Raw genomic sequence first — 19,779 nt, forward strand, 5'->3', positions numbered from 1 at the left:
TTTACCTTTATGAGGGCAGTTTAAAAAAAAAAAAACTACATCGTTCTTTTATGTAAAATGTTTGCGTTTAAACTGTCTTTCTAGCAAGGCAGTACACTGGCGGCCATCTTTGGAACGCTCCCGGGAAGCTATTTCCAATCATAACAGTGCAACTCCTATCTAGTTGAATGGGGGAACATCGAAATCTTCAAAACGGTGGGTCAAGATTATGATCAAAACACATTTAAATTCAGAAGGTGATTGGCTCTTTTACCTGTAAGGCGGGACTTCCTTTCTACATCCGTTCCCTTCTACAGGTGTTCCAATTTCTCCCATTCATTTTATAGAAGTTGCCCATCTCTGCTAAATAGTCTCTGGCTTAAAGGTTCTGTAAGCCATTTTAGCTGTTCTGGAACTTCCACCAGACTGAGCCATTAAAATAGACACGCCCCCTATTTCCAAAACCCCACCCTACAAAGATAGAGTTGAGACCGTCACCTTCTCCAAAGTCTTTCTAGCTCTGTCTTCTCAACGGTTGTCAAACATCAGGAGATAAATAGTGCCATCAGCTGACAACTGTTATGAATCTAAATATGACATTAAACCTGAATGAACTGCTTCAACAGCTACACTTTGAGAAAACGCAAAATGATTGACGGACAAAAAGCACATCAAATTCTTCTGATTGGCATTGAAAATCACTGTGGTCACATTTTGTTTGCTGTTTACACAGTCTAGTGCTGTTAGAGACCGGTGAGGGATTTATTTAAGTGATGTCTTTAAGGAAAAAGGAACACTTTATGCATACCATTCTATAAAAAAAATAGTTTACAGCACCTTTAATTAGTTAATGTAAATTCCAACTTCAGTAAGTTTGTAAACTCTATTGGACCCGCTGGTGGGCCAAAGGGGGGGCACTATATTGCGAAAAAAGTTTACGCTTGAAACGTTAAAGTCTCCGTATCCATAAGTTAGGTATATGAGGTATCATTTGAAGGCTTAGAATCTGAACTTTTCATAGATAACCATCACTTCTGCATTTATGTTTTTAAAATAACAAAATACGGCCTCAAATCATTTGCATTGAAAAGTAGCGCCCCCTAGAGGTCATAGGGTAGAAATATTTATATAAAAATCCCTCAGATAGCACATAAATGGACAAGTCATATATCAAATGAAAGCTCTCATTCTCAGGAATGTGACTGTACAGTTTATTTTGTTGCCCTAAACACCACAGTTCAAAAGATTTTCAAAATAATCACAAAGTGAAATATGATTTCTGTAAGTCATCAAATACAAACGTCTCTTTAATGCTCCGATAACTGCTGCTGTAAGCTACAAGTAGCCAAACATTTTATATCTGCTTTTACCTGTGGAAGTTCTCTTAAAAAAAAAAAAAAAAAAAAGATGAGCCATTTTTTACTTGTCTGTGAGCTTGCTTGTGTGAATAATCTAATGATATATCTTATATGTCAAGAACAAAATATGCCATTCAGAAGGAAAAGCATGCAAAACAAATAATCATAAAATATGTTTTCAACTATTGAAGATAAAATGATATATCATCGCTAAGGGGAGGATCTCAGCTTTCTAATGAGTTACTAGATTGAGCTTCTAGTCCACTCAGAGGCCGAGATATTCAATGAAACAATGAGGGTGGTGCTTGAACTGAAAATTACACTGAATGTCTATGGACGAACACATCTGTGAGGGCTAAAATACATTAAAGCGCCACCTACATTTCAGATCTGTATATTGTGATGGAATGTGATTACTGCCACATAGTGGAATAAAGTGAGACTTTTTAAAGTGATGTAGACTGAACAGAACCAGAATTACATGTTTACAAAGTTAGGACGACAACGACAAAATCTGTTTATCATAAGAGTCTAAACATTCAGTGTTACTTATGAATAATTAGAGTATTTTTTTATTATTATTTGGGGGGTTCTCTGAAAAATTAGACAAATTTTTTTGCAATTAGTCCACAGTGTGTGTGTGAATGGTGAGCTTTTAAATTCGAGTGTGAAAAATTGCAGGCGGCAGCCCAAAAATGCACCAGAGTATAAGGGGTTAATGTAAATCAGCATCAACTCATATTTTGTTAAGAGGGCATATATTATGAGGGCATTTTTTGCCCCTACATTTTGAATTTTATTTCTATTAATTAATTTCTGACACTGGACTACGCTATTCTGTACCTAACACGTTCTTAATGTACATAAATGCAACTACATCCTACCTGACAGTGGTTCATGCATGTCAACTGGCTGTTTAACTAGTCTACGAACCAACAGGTTCAATAGCAGGCTGTGTCTCGCAGACCTTTGAGTGACTGTTGACTATATGAAGAATGCAGAAAATGTGGGAATGAATCTTTAGCCATGAGAGAGAAGATCCGGTGCTGAGCTTCATCAAATGTGTCTGTCGTAGGTTCATTCATCACATCATTAATGCTTCACGGGTCTCAAATTCACCTGACAAACATACAAACAATATCAGAACAATCGCTGTGAGCTCATACTATATACTACTAGGGTAAATATTTTAAAAACAAGTCAATTTCACACCACAACCCATTTAACTGTCATGAAAGTAATGTCACAATGCAAAAGCTCTTAATGGTGCTCTCACCTCATGAGGTGCATCAGGGTTGATGAACTGGTTGTAGATGCTTTGGGCTTTTGCTGTCAGTTTAGATCCTGAGGAGTTCTTGTAATCTTCACATGCCAAACAAAACTCCAGATTCTCCTGTCTGAACGGAGGAACCAGTAGAACGCCTGAAGGCCCACTGCAGAGAGAGTTCAAAGAAGATAAAATGAGTATGGAGATGATGAATGTTATCATTGATAAAACTGTCAGTGTTGACAGTCCAATTTATGATTATAGAAATCACTGTACTGAGATTACTGTGCATGGTGTTCAGATAGACTTTAGGAAAAGACTGAATTCAAACATTATGAACCATTTATTTATATGAAAGAAAAAAAAAATAGAAATGTCTCACTCTTGCTGTTAAGCAGAGGTTCCAGGTCTTGTGTGCAACTTTTCTTCATGAGCTCTAGAGGAAAAAAAGGTCATTACGCCCCAAAAAGTATACGGATACTTATTACAATGGCCTTATATATATATATATATATATATATATATATATATATATATATATATATATATATATATATATATATATTTCAGCTCTATAGGTCCATACAATGCAAGTGAATGGTGACCAGAACTTTGAAGCTCCAAAAAGTACATAAAGGCAGCATAAAAGTAATCCATAAGACTCCAGTGGTTTAATCCATGTCTTCAGAAGTGATATGATAGGTGTGGGTGAGAAACAGATCAATATTTAGTTTTTTTTTTCTTATAAGTTCTCCTCCCTGCCGAGTAGGTGGTGATATGCACAAAGAATGCGAATTGCCAAAAGCAAAAGAAGAAAGTGTAAGTGGAGATTTCTAGTAAAAAAGGACTTAAATATTGATCTGTTTCTCACCCACATCTATCATATCACTTCTGAAGACATGGATTAAACCACTGGAGTTTTATGGATTACTTTTATGCTGCCTTTATGTGCTTTTTGGACCTTCCATGTTTTGGTCACCATTTACTTGCATTGTATGGATCTACAGAGCTGAAATATTCTTCTAAAAATCTTCATTTGTGTTCAGCAGAAGAAAGAAAGTCATACACATCTGGGATGACATGAGGGTGAATAAATGATGACAGAATTTTCATTTGTGGGTAAACTGTTACTTTAATAACAATATCACTAAACTAATTCTGAAATGCCACTGGTACACAAAATACGTTTTAAGCCACTGTAGGTCTAAAGTCAGAGCCGAGCTGTTTTTTTGGCCAGGTGAGATAGTTTAACCCTCATGCCCTTTACCCTGAAACACACACAGTTGCTAGGGTGTTGTGGGTGGTTGTCAAGGTGTTGCTACATAGTTGCTATGGGGTTGATAGGGTGCTGTAATGCAGTTGCAAACTTGTTCAGAGCGATTTTTTTTGGTGTGTTGCTATGCAGTTGCTGGGGGATGTGGGTAGTTTTCAGGGCGTTGCTATGTAGTTGCTAAATTGTTTTTTGTGTGTTGCTATGTGGTTGCTATGCAGTTGCTGAGTTTTTCTGAGTGTTTTTTTTAGTGTGTTGCTGTGCGGTTTCTAGGGTGCTGTGGGTGGTTGCCAGGGAGTTGTAATGCAGTTGCTAATTTGTTCTGATTGATTTTTTTGGTGTGTTGCTATGCAGTTGCTAGGTTGTTGTGCGTGGTTGCTAGGGTGTTGCTATGTGGTTGCTAAATAGTCTGAGAGAGTTTTTTGGCATGTTGCTATGCGCTGTTAGTGTGTTATGGGTGGTTGTCAGGGTGTTCCTATGTGGCTGCTAAATTATTCTACTGTATTCTTTATGAACTGCCAGGAAATGACTTCATTAGCCAGTCTTAATCAGAAATAAACATCTAAATGACCCTTGTGAGAAAGATCTTGGTTATCTCTGACAGGCTGATTTTATTTGTTTGTATTTCATTTTATTCTTGACTCAGTTGCAACTAAGCAGATCAGATAATTAGGCCTGTTCAGGCACATTCAACACTATTTGTCTGTAAGTGCTGAAGGACCGAGGCGAGCTGGAGATGTATGTGTGCATGCTCTCCTGTCCGGCGGTGTGGTGTAATCTGAAGCCTCTGTAGTATCGGTTCACTGCAGTACTGTCCATGAGCTGCGTCTCGGCCCACGGACACTCACATTCGAGCATGTCATTGACATATTCAGCTCATGCATGAAGGAAAGTGCCGTTTGCTTAGTTCAGATGCTTTTGTTTGAGGATCCGCGGTGCGTGCATTTCTGGGAAGTGTTTAATTCACGTTTGTGATTCAGGCTTCCTGGTTCTTGCAGCGATAAGCAGCTGTTTCGAGCCACCAACTACGCGCTTGGAAACGCGAGGGGCTTTTACTTCGCTAATAGCTCCTTTTTGACGTCTAACCATCGTTTGGCACGTCGCACCGTTTTCCACCCGGTGCGCCGTGGAGTTTATCGTGCAGATGCCTCTCCTTGCGTGACTGCGTGTGGACATAATCATCATGGGTAAACGCGGATGGCGCTCGGGTTGGACCCAGGCGCGATGCCAGGACAGCGGGGTCGATCCCGAACGCGAGCGGCTCTGGGCCGAGCTCTTCGAGCAGCTGGATTTGAACAAGGACGGACGGATCGATGTAAACGAGCTACGGGTCGGACTTGCCGACCGGGGGATGTCGTGGAGCTCCGTGGAGGATGTACGTAAGAAACCCGACACACACACTCAAAACAGAAGCGAAAGGTTAAATGCACCGGCCGGAGGTGAGCTGGTGGCCATGAATTTAAAGGTTTTCTGGGTGTCAGATTCATTAACCTGCTCCCCTACATCACCTGATCTCTTCCCTCCTTGACAGTCTTCCAGCGACAAATTCGTAACTGAAAGCGAAAATGTTGTCCGACGCGACACAATAACAGCCAATCAGAACATAGATAAAATATACAGCAGTGTGATTTGGACCAATGAGATTTTACTGTGGGCGGGGCTACCCACAGCGACGCGACAGAAGTAGAAACCGAGCGATTAACACAATTTTCACTAACAAGTTTCCAGCGACTGGGCAACAGAAAACAATAACAACCAATCAGAACATAGTTGTAGTTTGGATCAATTAGATTTCATTGTGGGTGTGGCTCCCCAGCGCAACAACAGAAGTAGGAACTAAGCGACTGTTAAAATGTAGTGTGTATCGCGACTGTTTACAGCGACAAGTAATAGAACGCAACAGTCTGGTTCCGGAAGTATTTATCCCATAGACGAACTGATTTTCAACGATAACTTATAAACCTTTAAAGACAGACATACCGTAAGCTACGAGGTTGTTCATCGATGGTATATGCTTCCGTTGAAGCCATCCGTCTTCATTGCTTAAAAATCGTGTTTGATAGCGGAATTCATGTTTAAAACAACTACATTACCCATGGTACAGCAGAGAACCACGTCCAACGAAACCAGCGAAACGTGCCTCAGAGCAACCGCATGCACTTATGAGTGACGTAATCGAGTCGGTCTCCCTTCACCCTTAAACTACTTACTGTATATATTTTCACATATTGGAATATTTTGCAATAAAGGTAAAATATATTGTTTCTATACTTATAACTAACAACCTAAAATCAATAGTTTTATATATTCCCATCGTTTTTTATTCAATGACATCATTCGCAATGCTTCATGGGATTGTAGTCCGTGCCCTCATGAAAGACGGTAAGTACACAGTCTTGTACCGTTGTCTTTATGTCTGATTTTCAAATAATTTTTTGCCTCAAAACAAAGTTGAATTGATTTAATTGCTGCATGTCGTCAAGCCACTGTACTGTTAGCCGCTAGTAGCTAGTATTCGACAGCAGTTTTCAACTGTGTCAGCCAGCAGATACATTGATGGTCATTACATCACAATACTGCCTACTTATATAAAGTAAGCAGTGTTGAACGCTGCTCAACTTCGTCGCATAGTCAACGGTCGCTTTCGCTCTTTGTCACTGCTGGTAGCCAACTCTCATTAAAAATGACTTGCGGTCAGTTTATTGCTAAAAATGGATGTCGACGTCAACACAATGGAAATGGCTTTTTTTTAATGCTTTTTTATTTATTTATTTATTTTGCTTTTTCACACCGTGTCTGGTTCTAACAAAGTGTAAGATCAAAATCCCTTTCAAGGCATGTCAGTCCACTCGATGGCCATATTTGTAATGCTCCCGGGCAGCTATTTTCTATGTAAACAAGCGACATGAAAGCACAGCTCCTATCCACTTGAATGGGTAAAGATTTAAATCTCCAAAACGATTGGGTCAAGATTACGATCAAAGAACAAATTTCAAATCAGCAGTAAAGTCTGACAACAATGGTATCATAAATAACATGATGCGCATGAGTGTTCTCGAGATGAATGACAGGTGATGTCTTTATCTAAAACGTGATTGGCTCTTTTACCTGTAAGGCGAGACTACCTTTCCTACACCTGCCATATTGGGTGTTCCAATTTCTCCCATTCATTTTAGTACAAGTGCTCCATCTCGGGCTAAATAGTCTCTGGTTAGAGTCAGGAACAGGGTGGAAAAGAGTGCAGTGTTGCAGCACTAATGGACCAGTTTATGAGTGCTGTAGTTCATGATCTCAAGGTCAGATATGCAGAAACAGAGGAAGCCCTTCAGAAGTGCCTACCCCACCTGTCATTTCCTGGATACTAGAATAAGGCCTCCACCTATTTCACCAGTGGGGCATAATCTGCTATAATTAGCGCTGGTTGCTAATGCAAGCATTATATCTATAATATTATCAATTATACTTGGGGATAGATTTGAACAAACCTCAACTTCATTGTGTAACTCGTTGCTTCGTCATGAAGGAATTTGTTGATTAGAGATGTGCCATTACTTATCTAAGCGACCAGACTTGGAACATGGTGGATAATAAAATGCATGAAAAAATCCCTTAGATTTACACTGAAGGAGGGATCTGAGCCATATAGAGACCACAATAGAGCAACCACCTAGAACACCCTAGCAACCATCTAAACCACCTTGTAACCACATAGTAATATGTTGAAAACCCCTGAGGGCATGGGCAAGCACCACTCACATTTATGTCTATTGTAAGTGTAGAGTTGCACATACTGTATCTTGCAGTATTTTAAATGTTTATTTTGTGTTTGTGTCATTATGTAAAATCTTAGATTACCGGTTATATACAGTAAATGTAATTTCACACCCAGATATTGATTGCTTATGTACTGCCTGTTAAAGAGGTAATTGTGATATCTGTTGATTAGGTTTTTGATATAGTGCCAGCTGAGTGTTGGTGTCATTAACCATCTGCCTGTGTGTGTTTGTTTCTTGATCTGGTGGTGAATGCAACGTGTGTGTGCATGTGTTTATAATTTTTTTTACATGCTTTTTTGTTTTTTACATTAATAACATTTTAATGATGTCTGTAGTTCAAAAGGATGTATTTCACTTTTCTTTATTGTGTTTCTATAGCTATCACACTTTAGAGTGTGTTAAAGCTTCTTGGGTGTGATCCATGCGAGAGTAAATACCATGTGACTGGGGTTCACATAAATACACAACAGCACACGTGTACGTCGACATATTGTGTAGACGTCTGCCCGCAGAAGAGGCAAAGCTAGTTAAATGTGTGAAATAACTGGCATATTTTCGTGTGGAACACACAGAGTCCGCTTCACAGCGTCATTTAGCCTACTACATACCAGGGAGTGTGGGAATATTTGTCTGGTTTACTTTAAACACCAGAATGAGTCGCCCAGTGCAGCGTTTCGATTTAAGGCTACAGTACCCCTTTGTGTTTTGGCTCATTTAAATAAGGTTGTGCTGAATTGACCTCTGATATTAGTTACTGCATGAGCCAATGTGTTGTTTCGAAGAACAGAAGAGTCCTCAGAAGTGCAAGAAAGTCTAGTCCTCCGTGTTCTCGCCTCAGGAAAAAGCAAGTTGAGGCACGCTGCACTGATGAAATTCTGGCATTTTTAAAATTTAGTGTCCCTGGGGAGACATTCTGAAAAAACATGGTACTGAATGGTGACTTGGCACAATGTCCCAACTCTCTCAAAGTACAGCAAATCTGAGCTTTACTTTGAGTAGAATTTCGTATAATAAAGTGTTTATAAAGTAGTGAAACATCTTAAGCTAGTGTCTTGTGCGCTTCGCTTTCTTTGTTGCTTTGGTAAGTTACAATCATTTTATGAACTTATAACTAAGACATCTTGAATTCAAAGGTTTTGAATGTTTTTTTAAGAAGTGCTCTTTGTGTGTCATGTTTGCGGTTGTGGGCTGTTGGCTTTGCATGTTTTTAATGGGCTTTTCTCCTGATTTTTGTACTCTCCCATCCCACCTCTCCTAATGATTCCGCCTCTCTCTCTCTGTCTCTCTCACTCTCTCTCTCTCTCTCTCTCTCTCTCTATGCCATATATCCAGCAGGTTGTACGAGCTGGAGACACCAATCAGGATGGTCAGTTGGATTTTGAAGAGTTCATTGAGTATCTGCGTTCACATGAGAAACGTCTTAGACTCATGTTTCACAGCTTGGACCGCAACAATGATGGTTTGTGTCTATAACCTTTACATTCCTGTCAGAACCTACAGTATATAAGCATTACGGTTGAAACCTAATGTGTATCTTTCAATTGCTCTAAGCATATACACTATTATATTGCTACTAGTATCATATTACTATTAAAATCTATACAATTACATCACTGTTAGCACATATAATCTCAGATTACCTTACAAATCTTTACTGTAAGCATCTATATTATTACATTACTGTTAGCATCTGTACTATTACAATACTGTTAGCATCTATAACCTCATATCACTATTAGCATCTATAACCTCATATCACTATTAACATCTATACTATTACAATACTATTAGCATCTATAACCTCATATCACTATTAGCATCTATACTATTACAATACTATTAGCATGTATAACCTCATATCACTATTAGCATCTATACTATTACAATACTATTAGCATCTATAACCTCATATCACTATTAGCATCTATACTATTACAATACTATTAGCATCTATAACCTCATATCACTATTAGCATCTATACTATTACAATACTATTAGCATCTATAACCTCATATCACTATTAGCATCTATACTATTACAATACTATTAGCATCTATAACCTCATATCACTATTAGCATCTATACTATTACAATACTATTAGCATCTATAACCTCATATCACTATTAGCATCTATACTATTACAATACTGTTAGCATCTATAACCTCATATCACTATTAGCATCTATACTGTTACAATACTCTTAGCATCTATAACCTCAAATCACTATTAACATTTATACTATTACATTACTGTTTCCATCTATAACCTCATATCACTATTAGCATCTATACTATTACAATACTATTAGCATTTATAACCTCATATCACTATTAGTATCTATACTATTACATTACTGTTAGTATATATACTGTTACAATACTGTTAGCATCTATAACCTCATATCACTAGTAGCATCTATAGTATTACATTACTGTTAGCATATATAACCTCATATCACTAGTAGCATCTATAGTATTACATTACTGTTAGCATCTATAACCTCATATCACTATAAGCATATATACTATTATATTACTGTTAGCATCTATAACCTTAATCACTATTAGCATATATACTATTACATTACTGTTAGCATCTATAACCTCATATCACTATTAGCATCTATACTATTACAATACTGCTAGCATCTACAGTATAACCTCATATTACTGTTAGCATCTATACTATTACAATACTGTTAGCATCTATAACCTCATATTATTATTAGTATCTATACTATTACAATATTGTTAGCATCTATAACCTCATATCACTATAAGCATATATACTATTATATTACTGTTAGCATCTATAACCTCATATCACTATAAGCATATATACTATTATATTACTGTTAGCATCTATAACCTCATATCACTATAAGCATATATACTATTATATTACTATTAGCATCTATAACCTCATATCACTAGTAGCATCTATAGTATTACATTACTGTTAGCATCTATAACCTCATATCACTATTAGCATCTATACTATTACAATACTATTAGCATTTATAACCTCATATCACTGTTAGTATCTATACTATTACATTACTGTTAGTATATATACTGTTACAAAACTGTTAGCATCTATAACCTCATATCACTAGTAGCATCTATAGTATTACATTACTGTTAGCATCTATAACCTCATATCACTAGTAGCATCTATAGTATTACATTACTGTTAGCATCTATAACCTCATATCACTATAAGCATATATACTATTATATTACTGTTAGCATCTATAACCTTAATCACTATTAGCATATATACTATTACATTACTGTTAGCATCTATAACCTCATATCACTATTAGCATCTATACTATTACAATACTGCTAGCATCTACAGTATAATCTCATATTACTGTTAGCATCTATACTATTACAATACTGTTAGCATCTATAACCTCATATTATTATTAGTATCTATACTATTACAATACTGTTAGCATCTATAACCTCATATCACTACAAGCATATATACTATTATATTACTGTTAGCATCTATAACCTCATATCACTATAAGCATATATACTATTATATTACTATTAGCATCTATAACCTCATATCACTAGTAGCATCTATAGTATTACATTACTGTTAGCATCTATAACCTCATATCACTATAAGCATATATACTATTATATTACTGTTAGCATCTATAACCTTAATCACTATTAGCATATATACTATTACATTACTGTTAGCATAACCTCATATCACTATTAGCATCTATAACCTCATATCACTATTAGCATCTATACTATTACAATACTGCTAGCATCTACAGTATAACCTCATATCACTGTTAGCATCTATACTATTACAATACTGTTAGCATCTATAACCTCATATTACTATTAGTATCTATACTATTACAATACTGTTAGCATCTATAACCTCATATCACTATTAGCATCTATACTATTACAATACTATTAGTATCTATACTATTACAATACTGTTAGTATCTATAACCTCATATCACTATTAGCATCTATACTATTACAATACTATTAGCATCTATAACCTAATATTACTGTTAGCATCTGTACTATTACATTACTGTTAGCATCTATACTATAACTTTGTTAGCATCAATAACCTCATATTACTGTTAGTATCTATGATATTACATCACTGTTAGCGTATATAACCTCATATTACTATTAGCATCTATACTATTACAATACTGCTAGCATCTACAGTATAACCTCATATTACTGTTAGCATCTATACTATTACAATACTGTTAGCATCTATAACCTCATATTATTATTAGTATCTATACTATTACAATACTGTTAGCATCTATAACCTCATATCACTATAAGCATATATACTATTATATTACTATTAGCATCTATAACCTCATATCACTATAAGCATATATACTATTATATTACTGTTAGCATCTATAACCTCATATCACTATAAGCATATATACAATTATATTACTATTAGCATCTATAACCTCATATCACTAGTAGCATCTATAGTATTACATTACTGTTAGCATCTATAACCTCAAATCACTATAAGCATATATACTATTATATTACTGTTAGCATCTATAACCTTAATCACTATTAGCATATATACTATTACATTACTGTTAGCATCTATAACCTCATATCACTATTAGCATCTATAACCTCATATCACTATTAGCATCTATACTATTACAATACTATTAGCATCTATAACCTCATATCACTATTAGCATCTATACTATTACAATACTATTAGCATCTATAACCTCATATCACTATTAGCATCTATACTATTACAATACTATTAGCATCTATAACCTCATATCACTATTAGCATCTATACTATTACAATACTGTTAGCATCTATAACCTCATATCACTATTAGCATCTATACTGTTACAATACTCTTAGCATCTATAACCTCAAATCACTATTAACATTTATACTATTACATTACTGTTTCCATCTATAACCTCATATCACTATTAGCATCTATACTATTACAATACTATTAGCATTTATAACCTCATATCACTATTAGTATCTATACTATTACATTACTGTTAGTATATATACTGTTACAATACTGTTAGCATCTATAACCTCATATCACTAGTAGCATCTATAGTATTACATTACTGTTAGCATATATAACCTCATATCACTAGTAGCATCTATAGTATTACATTACTGTTAGCATCTATAACCTCATATCACTATAAGCATATATACTATTATATTACTGTTAGCATCTATAACCTTAATCACTATTAGCATATATACTATTACATTACTGTTAGCATAACCTCATATCACTATTAGCATCTATAACCTCATATCACTATTAGCATCTATACTATTACAATACTGCTAGCATCTACAGTATAACCTCATATCACTGTTAGCATCTATACTATTACAATACTGTTAGCATCTATAACCTCATATTACTATTAGTATCTATACTATTACAATACTGTTAGCATCTATAACCTCATATCACTATTAGCATCTATACTATTACAATACTATTAGTATCTATACTATTACAATACTGTTAGTATCTATAACCTCATATCACTATTAGCATCTATACTATTACAATACTATTAGCATCTATAACCTAATATTACTGTTAGCATCTGTACTATTACATTACTGTTAGCATCTATACTATAACTTTGTTAGCATCAATAACCTCATATTACTGTTAGTATCTATGATATTACATCACTGTTAGCGTATATAACCTCATATTACTATTAGCATCTATACTATTACAATACTGCTAGCATCTACAGTATAACCTCATATTACTGTTAGCATCTATACTATTACAATACTGTTAGCATCTATAACCTCATATTATTATTAGTATCTATACTATTACAATACTGTTAGCATCTATAACCTCATATCACTATAAGCATATATACTATTATATTACTATTAGCATCTATAACCTCATATCACTATAAGCATATATACTATTATATTACTGTTAGCATCTATAACCTCATATCACTATAAGCATATATACAATTATATTACTATTAGCATCTATAACCTCATATCACTAGTAGCATCTATAGTATTACATTACTGTTAGCATCTATAACCTCAAATCACTATAAGCATATATACTATTATATTACTGTTAGCATCTATAACCTTAATCACTATTAGCATATATACTATTACATTACTGTTAGCATCTATAACCTCATATCACTATTAGCATCTATAACCTCATATCACTATTAGCATCTATACTATTACAATACTGCTAGCATCTACAGTATAACCTCATATCACTGTTAGCATCTATACTATTACAATACTGTTAGCATCTATAACCTCATATTACTATTAGCATCTATACTATTACAATACTGTTAGCATCTATAACCTCATATCACTATTAGCATCTATACTATTACAGTACTATTAGCATCTATAACCTCATATCACTATTAGCATCTATAACCTCATATCACTATTAGCATCTATACTATTACAATACTATTAGCATCTATAACCTAATATTACTGTTAGCATCTGTACTATTACATTACTGTTAGCATCTATACTATAACTTTGTTAGCATCAATAACCTCATATTACTGTTAGTATCTATGATATTACATCACTGTTAGCGTCTATAACCTCATATTACTATTAGCATCTATAACCTCATATTACTGTTAGCATCTGTACTATTACATTACTGTTAGCATCTATAATATTACATCACTTTTAGCAACTATACTATAACATTATTAGCATCTATAACCTCAAATTACTTTTAGCATCTATATTATTTCATCACTGTTAGCATCAGTAACCTCATATTACTGTTAGCATACATCGCTGTATAACCTCATATTACTCTTATATTATTACATGTCTGTTAGCATCAATGGCCTCTTAATTCTATTAGCATATGTAATATTACAGCAGTGTTAGTATCTATATACTCTATACTATCTATTAACTTACGTAACAGCTGTAATTAATAGTTTTTTCATATCTGTGTGTTTTGTAGGTAAAGTTGATGCTGGTGAGATCCAGCAGTCACTACATAATCTAGGAGTGGACGTCACAGTGGAACAGGCTGCGAAAATACTGGAAAGGTTTGTATGTTTATGCTCAGTTTGAATAAGTGAAGCTTTTTCTAAAATACTTTTTGTGGCTTGTGTCAGTATAGACAACAGCTGCCCTATAATAGAGTAGTGACTTTGATAAATGTGTTTATGCAGTATGGATAAAGACCGTTCCATGACTGTTGACTGGGCCGAGTGGCGAGATCACTTCCTGTTTAACCCTCTGGACAACATGGAGGAAATCGCACAGTTCTGGAAACACTCAGTGGTATGAGCCACGAGACACACAACTGAATCAGTGAAGTTTATGTCTGTAACATTTTTTCTTGTACGCCATTTTACAATATGTTTATGTTTTTGTGTAGATGTTGGATATTGGAGAACTTCTAACTGTTCCAGATGAATTCTCAGAGAAGGAGAGGCAGTCTGGGTTTGTGTGGCGGCAGCTGATGGCGGGGGCCGTGGCGGGGTCTGTATCCAGAACATGTACCGCACCGCTTGACCGTCTCAAAGTGTTTCTGCAGGTGAGACAGCACTGGTCTGGAATTAACTGTCTGTCTTTAAAGTGGTGTAAAATATTAAGCTGTAAAACTATCTATTGTGATTGACCATTATACCTGCATGTACAAGGTTAGGATGCTCTGACGTATGACATCAGAGAGTTGATGGCATTGTGGTGGTGCATGGTAGCAACACATATAAAACATACAAAGCTGAAGTGTGGAAGTGTGTTCTGCCGGAGACTTACTTTGACTGTCCTTTGAAAAGTGAGGGTTTCCATCAGCACACAAGGACCCCTGGAGGTCATAAGAGATATTGCAGCTAAACAGACAGCTGTTTATTATGTGAAGGGGTTGTTTTATAATAATCCTGGAGTTTGAGAGACTCAAAGTGGAATTAGATTTTGAATTTGCCTTGTTCTTTGTGTGTGTTTGTTTGTGCAGGTGCATGGCCAGAGCTCTGATAAAGGAAATGTTTGGCATGGTCTTCGAGCGATGGTTAAGGAGGGGGGGCTCACTGCGCTGTGGAGGGGCAATGGCATCAATGTGCTGAAGATCGCTCCAGAAACAGCTATCAAATTCTTTGCTTATGAACAGGTAAACCTCTCTCGCTCTCTCTCTCTCTCCTCATACTCACCCACACAGTATAATCAGAGCTCAAAAGTGCGCTCTCTCTCTCTCTCTCTTTCTTCCTCTGGCTGCAGATTAAGTGGTTAATGAGAGGTAGAAAAGAAGGAGGAACTCTAAAAGTCCAGGAGAGATTTGTCGCTGGATCTCTGGCTGGAGCCACAGCTCAAACTATTATATACCCTATGGAGGTACACAAACATACACATATGATGTCATCTAATGTGGTTTGACAGCAAGTTTCTTCACACATCGTCTTTGAAGTTTATTGTCTCTGTCTCTCTCTGTTCCTGTCTGTCTCTATCGTTCTCTATGTTGTAGGTGCTGAAAACACGTCTTACTCTTCGTAAAACAGGGCAGTATTTGAGTATGGCGGACTGCGCGAAGCAGATCCTGCAGAAAGAGGGCGTTCTGGCATTTTATAAAGGATATCTACCCAACATGCTGGGCATCATCCCTTATGCGGGCATAGATCTCGCTGTATATGAGGTGTGTTTGAGTGTGTGTATTCAGAATAGTTCCTTCATAAAGACTCTTCCTCATGCTGTCTTCCTCTTTGTCAGACGCTGAAGAACGCATGGCTGCAGCGGAACACGGAGGGTTCGGCTGACCCAGGTGTTCTGGTGCTAGTAGGCTGTGGCACTGTCTCCAGCACCTGCGGACAACTGGCATCATACCCGCTCGCCCTCATCAGAACACGTATGCAGGCTCAGGGTGAGAGAGAGACAAAATGGTTAACTGTGTGTACAGAGACAAAAAGGAAGACTGAATAGATGGATGGATGATTGATAAATGGATGGATGGAAATGAGATAGATGGATAGATGAATGGATTATGAAAATAGGATGGGTGGATAGATGAAGGATGGATGGATAAAAGATACATGATGGAGAAAAAATGGATAATGGAAACAAGATAGGTGGTTGGATGGATGGATGGATGGATGGATGGATGGATGGATGGATGAATGGATGGATGAAAGATGTATGGATGGACAAAGGATAAATGAGTGGAAGATAAAAATTGGATAGATGGATGGATAAAAATGGATGTATGAATGAATGATGGATAGGTGGATGGATGAAAGAAGGATGGATGGATGATGTATGCATGAAAGAATGATGAAAATAGGATGGGTGGATGGATAGATGAATGGATGGATGAAAGATGAATGATGGATGTAAAAATGGATAAGGAAAAATGGATGGATGTAAAAAGGATGGATGGATAAAAGATCAACGGATGGATGGATGAAAGAAGGATGGATGATGGGTGGATAGATGATAGAAATTAGAAGGATGGATGGATGATTGAAATTAGATAGATGGATGAAAGATGGATGGATGAATGGATGATGAAAATTGGATGGACAGATGGATGGATGAATGGATGGATAGAAGGTTTTAAGGGACATTTTGAAAATGAAGTAATATTACAGAATGTTTAGATTATGTTTTAGTTAATTCTGTTCCCTTTTTTTCTCTTTCATCACTCTCAGCATCAGTGAAAGGTGCTCCTCAGCTGTCCATGTTGACTCTCTTCAGGAATATTGTAGCTCAGGAGGGTGTGGTGGGACTCTACCGAGGCATCGCTCCAAACTTCCTCAAGGTTATCCCAGCTGTCAGCATCTCCTACGTCGTCTATGAACACATGAGGAAAGTACTGGGAGTAGGAACCTGAGAGAGAGAGAGAGAGAGACAAAGAGAGCCTATGTGTGTGTGCAGAAAAAAACACCAAAAATGTATTTTTGTTAAAAGATGGACAAGAAAAGACAATAGGACTCATTTATGAATGTCTAAAGACATATCAGATCACTGGCAGTATGAGAGAAGGGTTGAGGTGTATTTACCAAAAAAACAAAAAACAAAAAAACAACAGTCCACTGTCACTCTTCCTGAGAACAAAACGAATGACAGAAAACGACTCTATAACAGACTGATATTAAAACAGAAGTATGCAGAATCTAAGAGGTGCTGTCCTGACCCATTTCTCAATCACAGAGATTCATTTATTTTTGTTTGTTTATTTGTGTTGTTGGTCAACAGGGGCCTGATATTCATGTATACTGGGTAAGCCCCTCTGGACGTGGTAAAATAAAAGCTTGTGTGTGGGAGATTGTGTGAGCATGTGCTGTACTGTGTCGCCTGTGTGTGTGTGTTTAACCATTGATTTGTGGGAATGGACGCTGATCAATCGCTAGTAAAACCATTCTTACGTAAACTGTTATATTGACTTGATTGTGATAATTCACGTAAGAACGGGTTTACAAACTATTTATAACAAAGTTTTTCTTGTGTTTTTTTGAATGAGGCGCATATTATCTCACAAATAGTATGTGCCCAAATGTTATACCTTATCTGGTGGATTTTCAAAGTGTGCTAACATTTTTCGGCTAGCATTGCCCACAACCCATTGTGCTACGGTTTGTGACGGTTCTCTTTCTACTGTTTCAGGTGAAGAAAAGTGCCTAAGGAATATGAGGCCGGAGCTGCTACAGCACTTTTTAAATGTTAACATAAAGTGAAATAATAGTTCATTTTAAGGCAATGAATTTAGCTAAATGCTAATGCTAACATGTAAACTCAGACCGTATGCTACAAAGGGGTGTGTGTTATCAAGACATATGTTGCAATGTTGGCATTCTGTTTTTCTACACTCTCAAAAGAACTGAAGGATGTACTTAAAGTGCGCAGTTTACGTATGTTCAGGAGCGGAAAGCCTTATGAACCGATGAACGTGAGAGTGTATGTGTGGTTTCTTGATTTTTGACTTTGTTAGGGTCAATTTTAAGTCAATATGCTGTTAAATTTATCGCCACCTGAATTTTTCCTCATTAAAAAAGTTTTACTTCCAAAATAATCAATAGTAATTTGGAAATGTATTCATAAAATCATGAGTTGAAGACTCCAGGCATATCAGAAACCTTATAAAAGATGTTTTATTTTACATGGAGAGGGTCCCCCCATGGAGGCTGCCATGTTATGATCACATGACCAGTCGAATATTACTCGCATAATCTCAGTAACCGCTAGGTGTCAGTGTATGTCCAAGACGACTTTTTAAGTAATTAAAAAAATTATGGAGTGCACCTTTAAATGTTTTCATCCATGAATATGAGTTCTCTTAGCTCGATTTTGAACATTTTAAAATGTTTACATCCATTCTGAAGAATTCCACAGATTTTATCATAAATAGTGTGGAAAGTATAATAAAATTGCAACAGATTCTGTCTGGGTATATTCATTTCCAAGGTTTTGTATACATGAATAGGCTGCTGTTCTTATTTGGATGTAAACAAAACAACTATATGACCATTATCTATTTTTGCGTTTCTTCTGTGCGGTTTTTTTTCCTTTTTTTTCCCCCTTAAAAAGCAAACTACATCTTTTTATTGAATACATGCAAAGAATGTATGTATATTAAATTATTACATTAAAATGTATAGAGTCTTGACTGGATGTTTTCCTTGAGGTCAGCTAGAAAAGGCCTTGTCCTCTTGCAGTGTGATAGTGTGTGCTTGTCTCTTCTACACGGAAATTATATTTTACAAATCCATAAAAACGCCAAGAAATGCATAGAGCAGCAAAATCAACCAAGACTGTAAACACCCTCTTAATGCATATTTGCATCCACACGTCTATTATTGCCAATAAGCGTTTTCTTGAACCTCATTGGTCAATTTTATGTGCTCTTGAGCTCTGATTGGCTCCCGCATGTATGGCTAAAAGCATATCCAATGATCACACAACGCCCGCTCCAGCTGCTCTCTGATTGGTCAGCTATCCACACGTCTGTTATTGTCAATAAGCGTTTTCTTGAACCTTATTGGTCAATTTCATGTGCTCTTGAGCTCTGATTGGCTCCCGCAAAGCACATCCAATAATCACACA

General features: G+C 36.3%; 1 protein-coding gene and 1 long non-coding RNA gene across 3 annotated transcripts; one reads left to right on the forward strand and one right to left on the reverse strand.

The window, feature by feature from the left end:
• Window positions 1-93: 93 nt before the first annotated feature.
• Window positions 94-5,467, reverse strand: LOC127444223 (uncharacterized). Its single transcript, XR_007897785.1, has 4 exons — window positions 5,383-5,467; window positions 2,987-3,040; window positions 2,614-2,770; window positions 94-2,456 (listed from the first exon to the last, which is right to left on the reverse strand). It is a non-coding gene; the product is annotated as an uncharacterized LOC127444223 (long non-coding RNA).
• LOC127444203 (calcium-binding mitochondrial carrier protein SCaMC-3-like) lies at window positions 4,435-19,329 on the forward strand. Of its 2 annotated transcripts, none has more exons than XM_051703460.1 (10): window positions 4,435-5,249; window positions 8,983-9,109; window positions 14,705-14,792; window positions 14,919-15,030; window positions 15,128-15,286; window positions 15,707-15,859; window positions 15,967-16,080; window positions 16,211-16,378; window positions 16,453-16,603; window positions 17,388-19,329. In XM_051703460.1, exons 1-10 carry the CDS (start codon window positions 5,058-5,060, stop codon window positions 17,567-17,569), a joined length of 1,446 nt encoding a protein of 481 aa, XP_051559420.1. In that variant the 5' UTR covers window positions 4,435-5,057; the 3' UTR covers window positions 17,570-19,329. The 2 variants fall into 2 exon arrangements, with proteins under 2 accessions (XP_051559420.1, XP_051559421.1); XM_051703461.1 differs by having other exon boundaries at window positions 4,442-5,249; window positions 8,986-9,109.
• The last annotated feature ends 450 nt before the right edge of the window (window positions 19,330-19,779 follow it).

Source organism: Myxocyprinus asiaticus, chromosome 7, assembly GCF_019703515.2.
Source record: "Myxocyprinus asiaticus isolate MX2 ecotype Aquarium Trade chromosome 7, UBuf_Myxa_2, whole genome shotgun sequence".
NCBI classification, from domain to species: domain Eukaryota; kingdom Metazoa; phylum Chordata; class Actinopteri; order Cypriniformes; family Catostomidae; genus Myxocyprinus; species Myxocyprinus asiaticus.

What these genes read in the sequence shown, in the direction of transcription:
- LOC127444203 (XM_051703460.1), top strand. Translation starts at nt 5,058, where the DNA reads ATGGGTAAACGCGGATGGCGCTCGGGTTGGACCCAGGCGCGATGCCAG. An exon ending in CTTGGACCGCAACAATGATG is followed by an intron (nt 9,110 to 14,704) that starts GTTTGTGTCTAT and finishes TGTGTTTTGTAG; the next exon opens with GTAAAGTTGATGCTGGTGAG. An exon ending in GCTGCGAAAATACTGGAAAG is followed by an intron (nt 14,793 to 14,918) that starts GTTTGTATGTTT and finishes GTGTTTATGCAG; the next exon opens with TATGGATAAAGACCGTTCCA.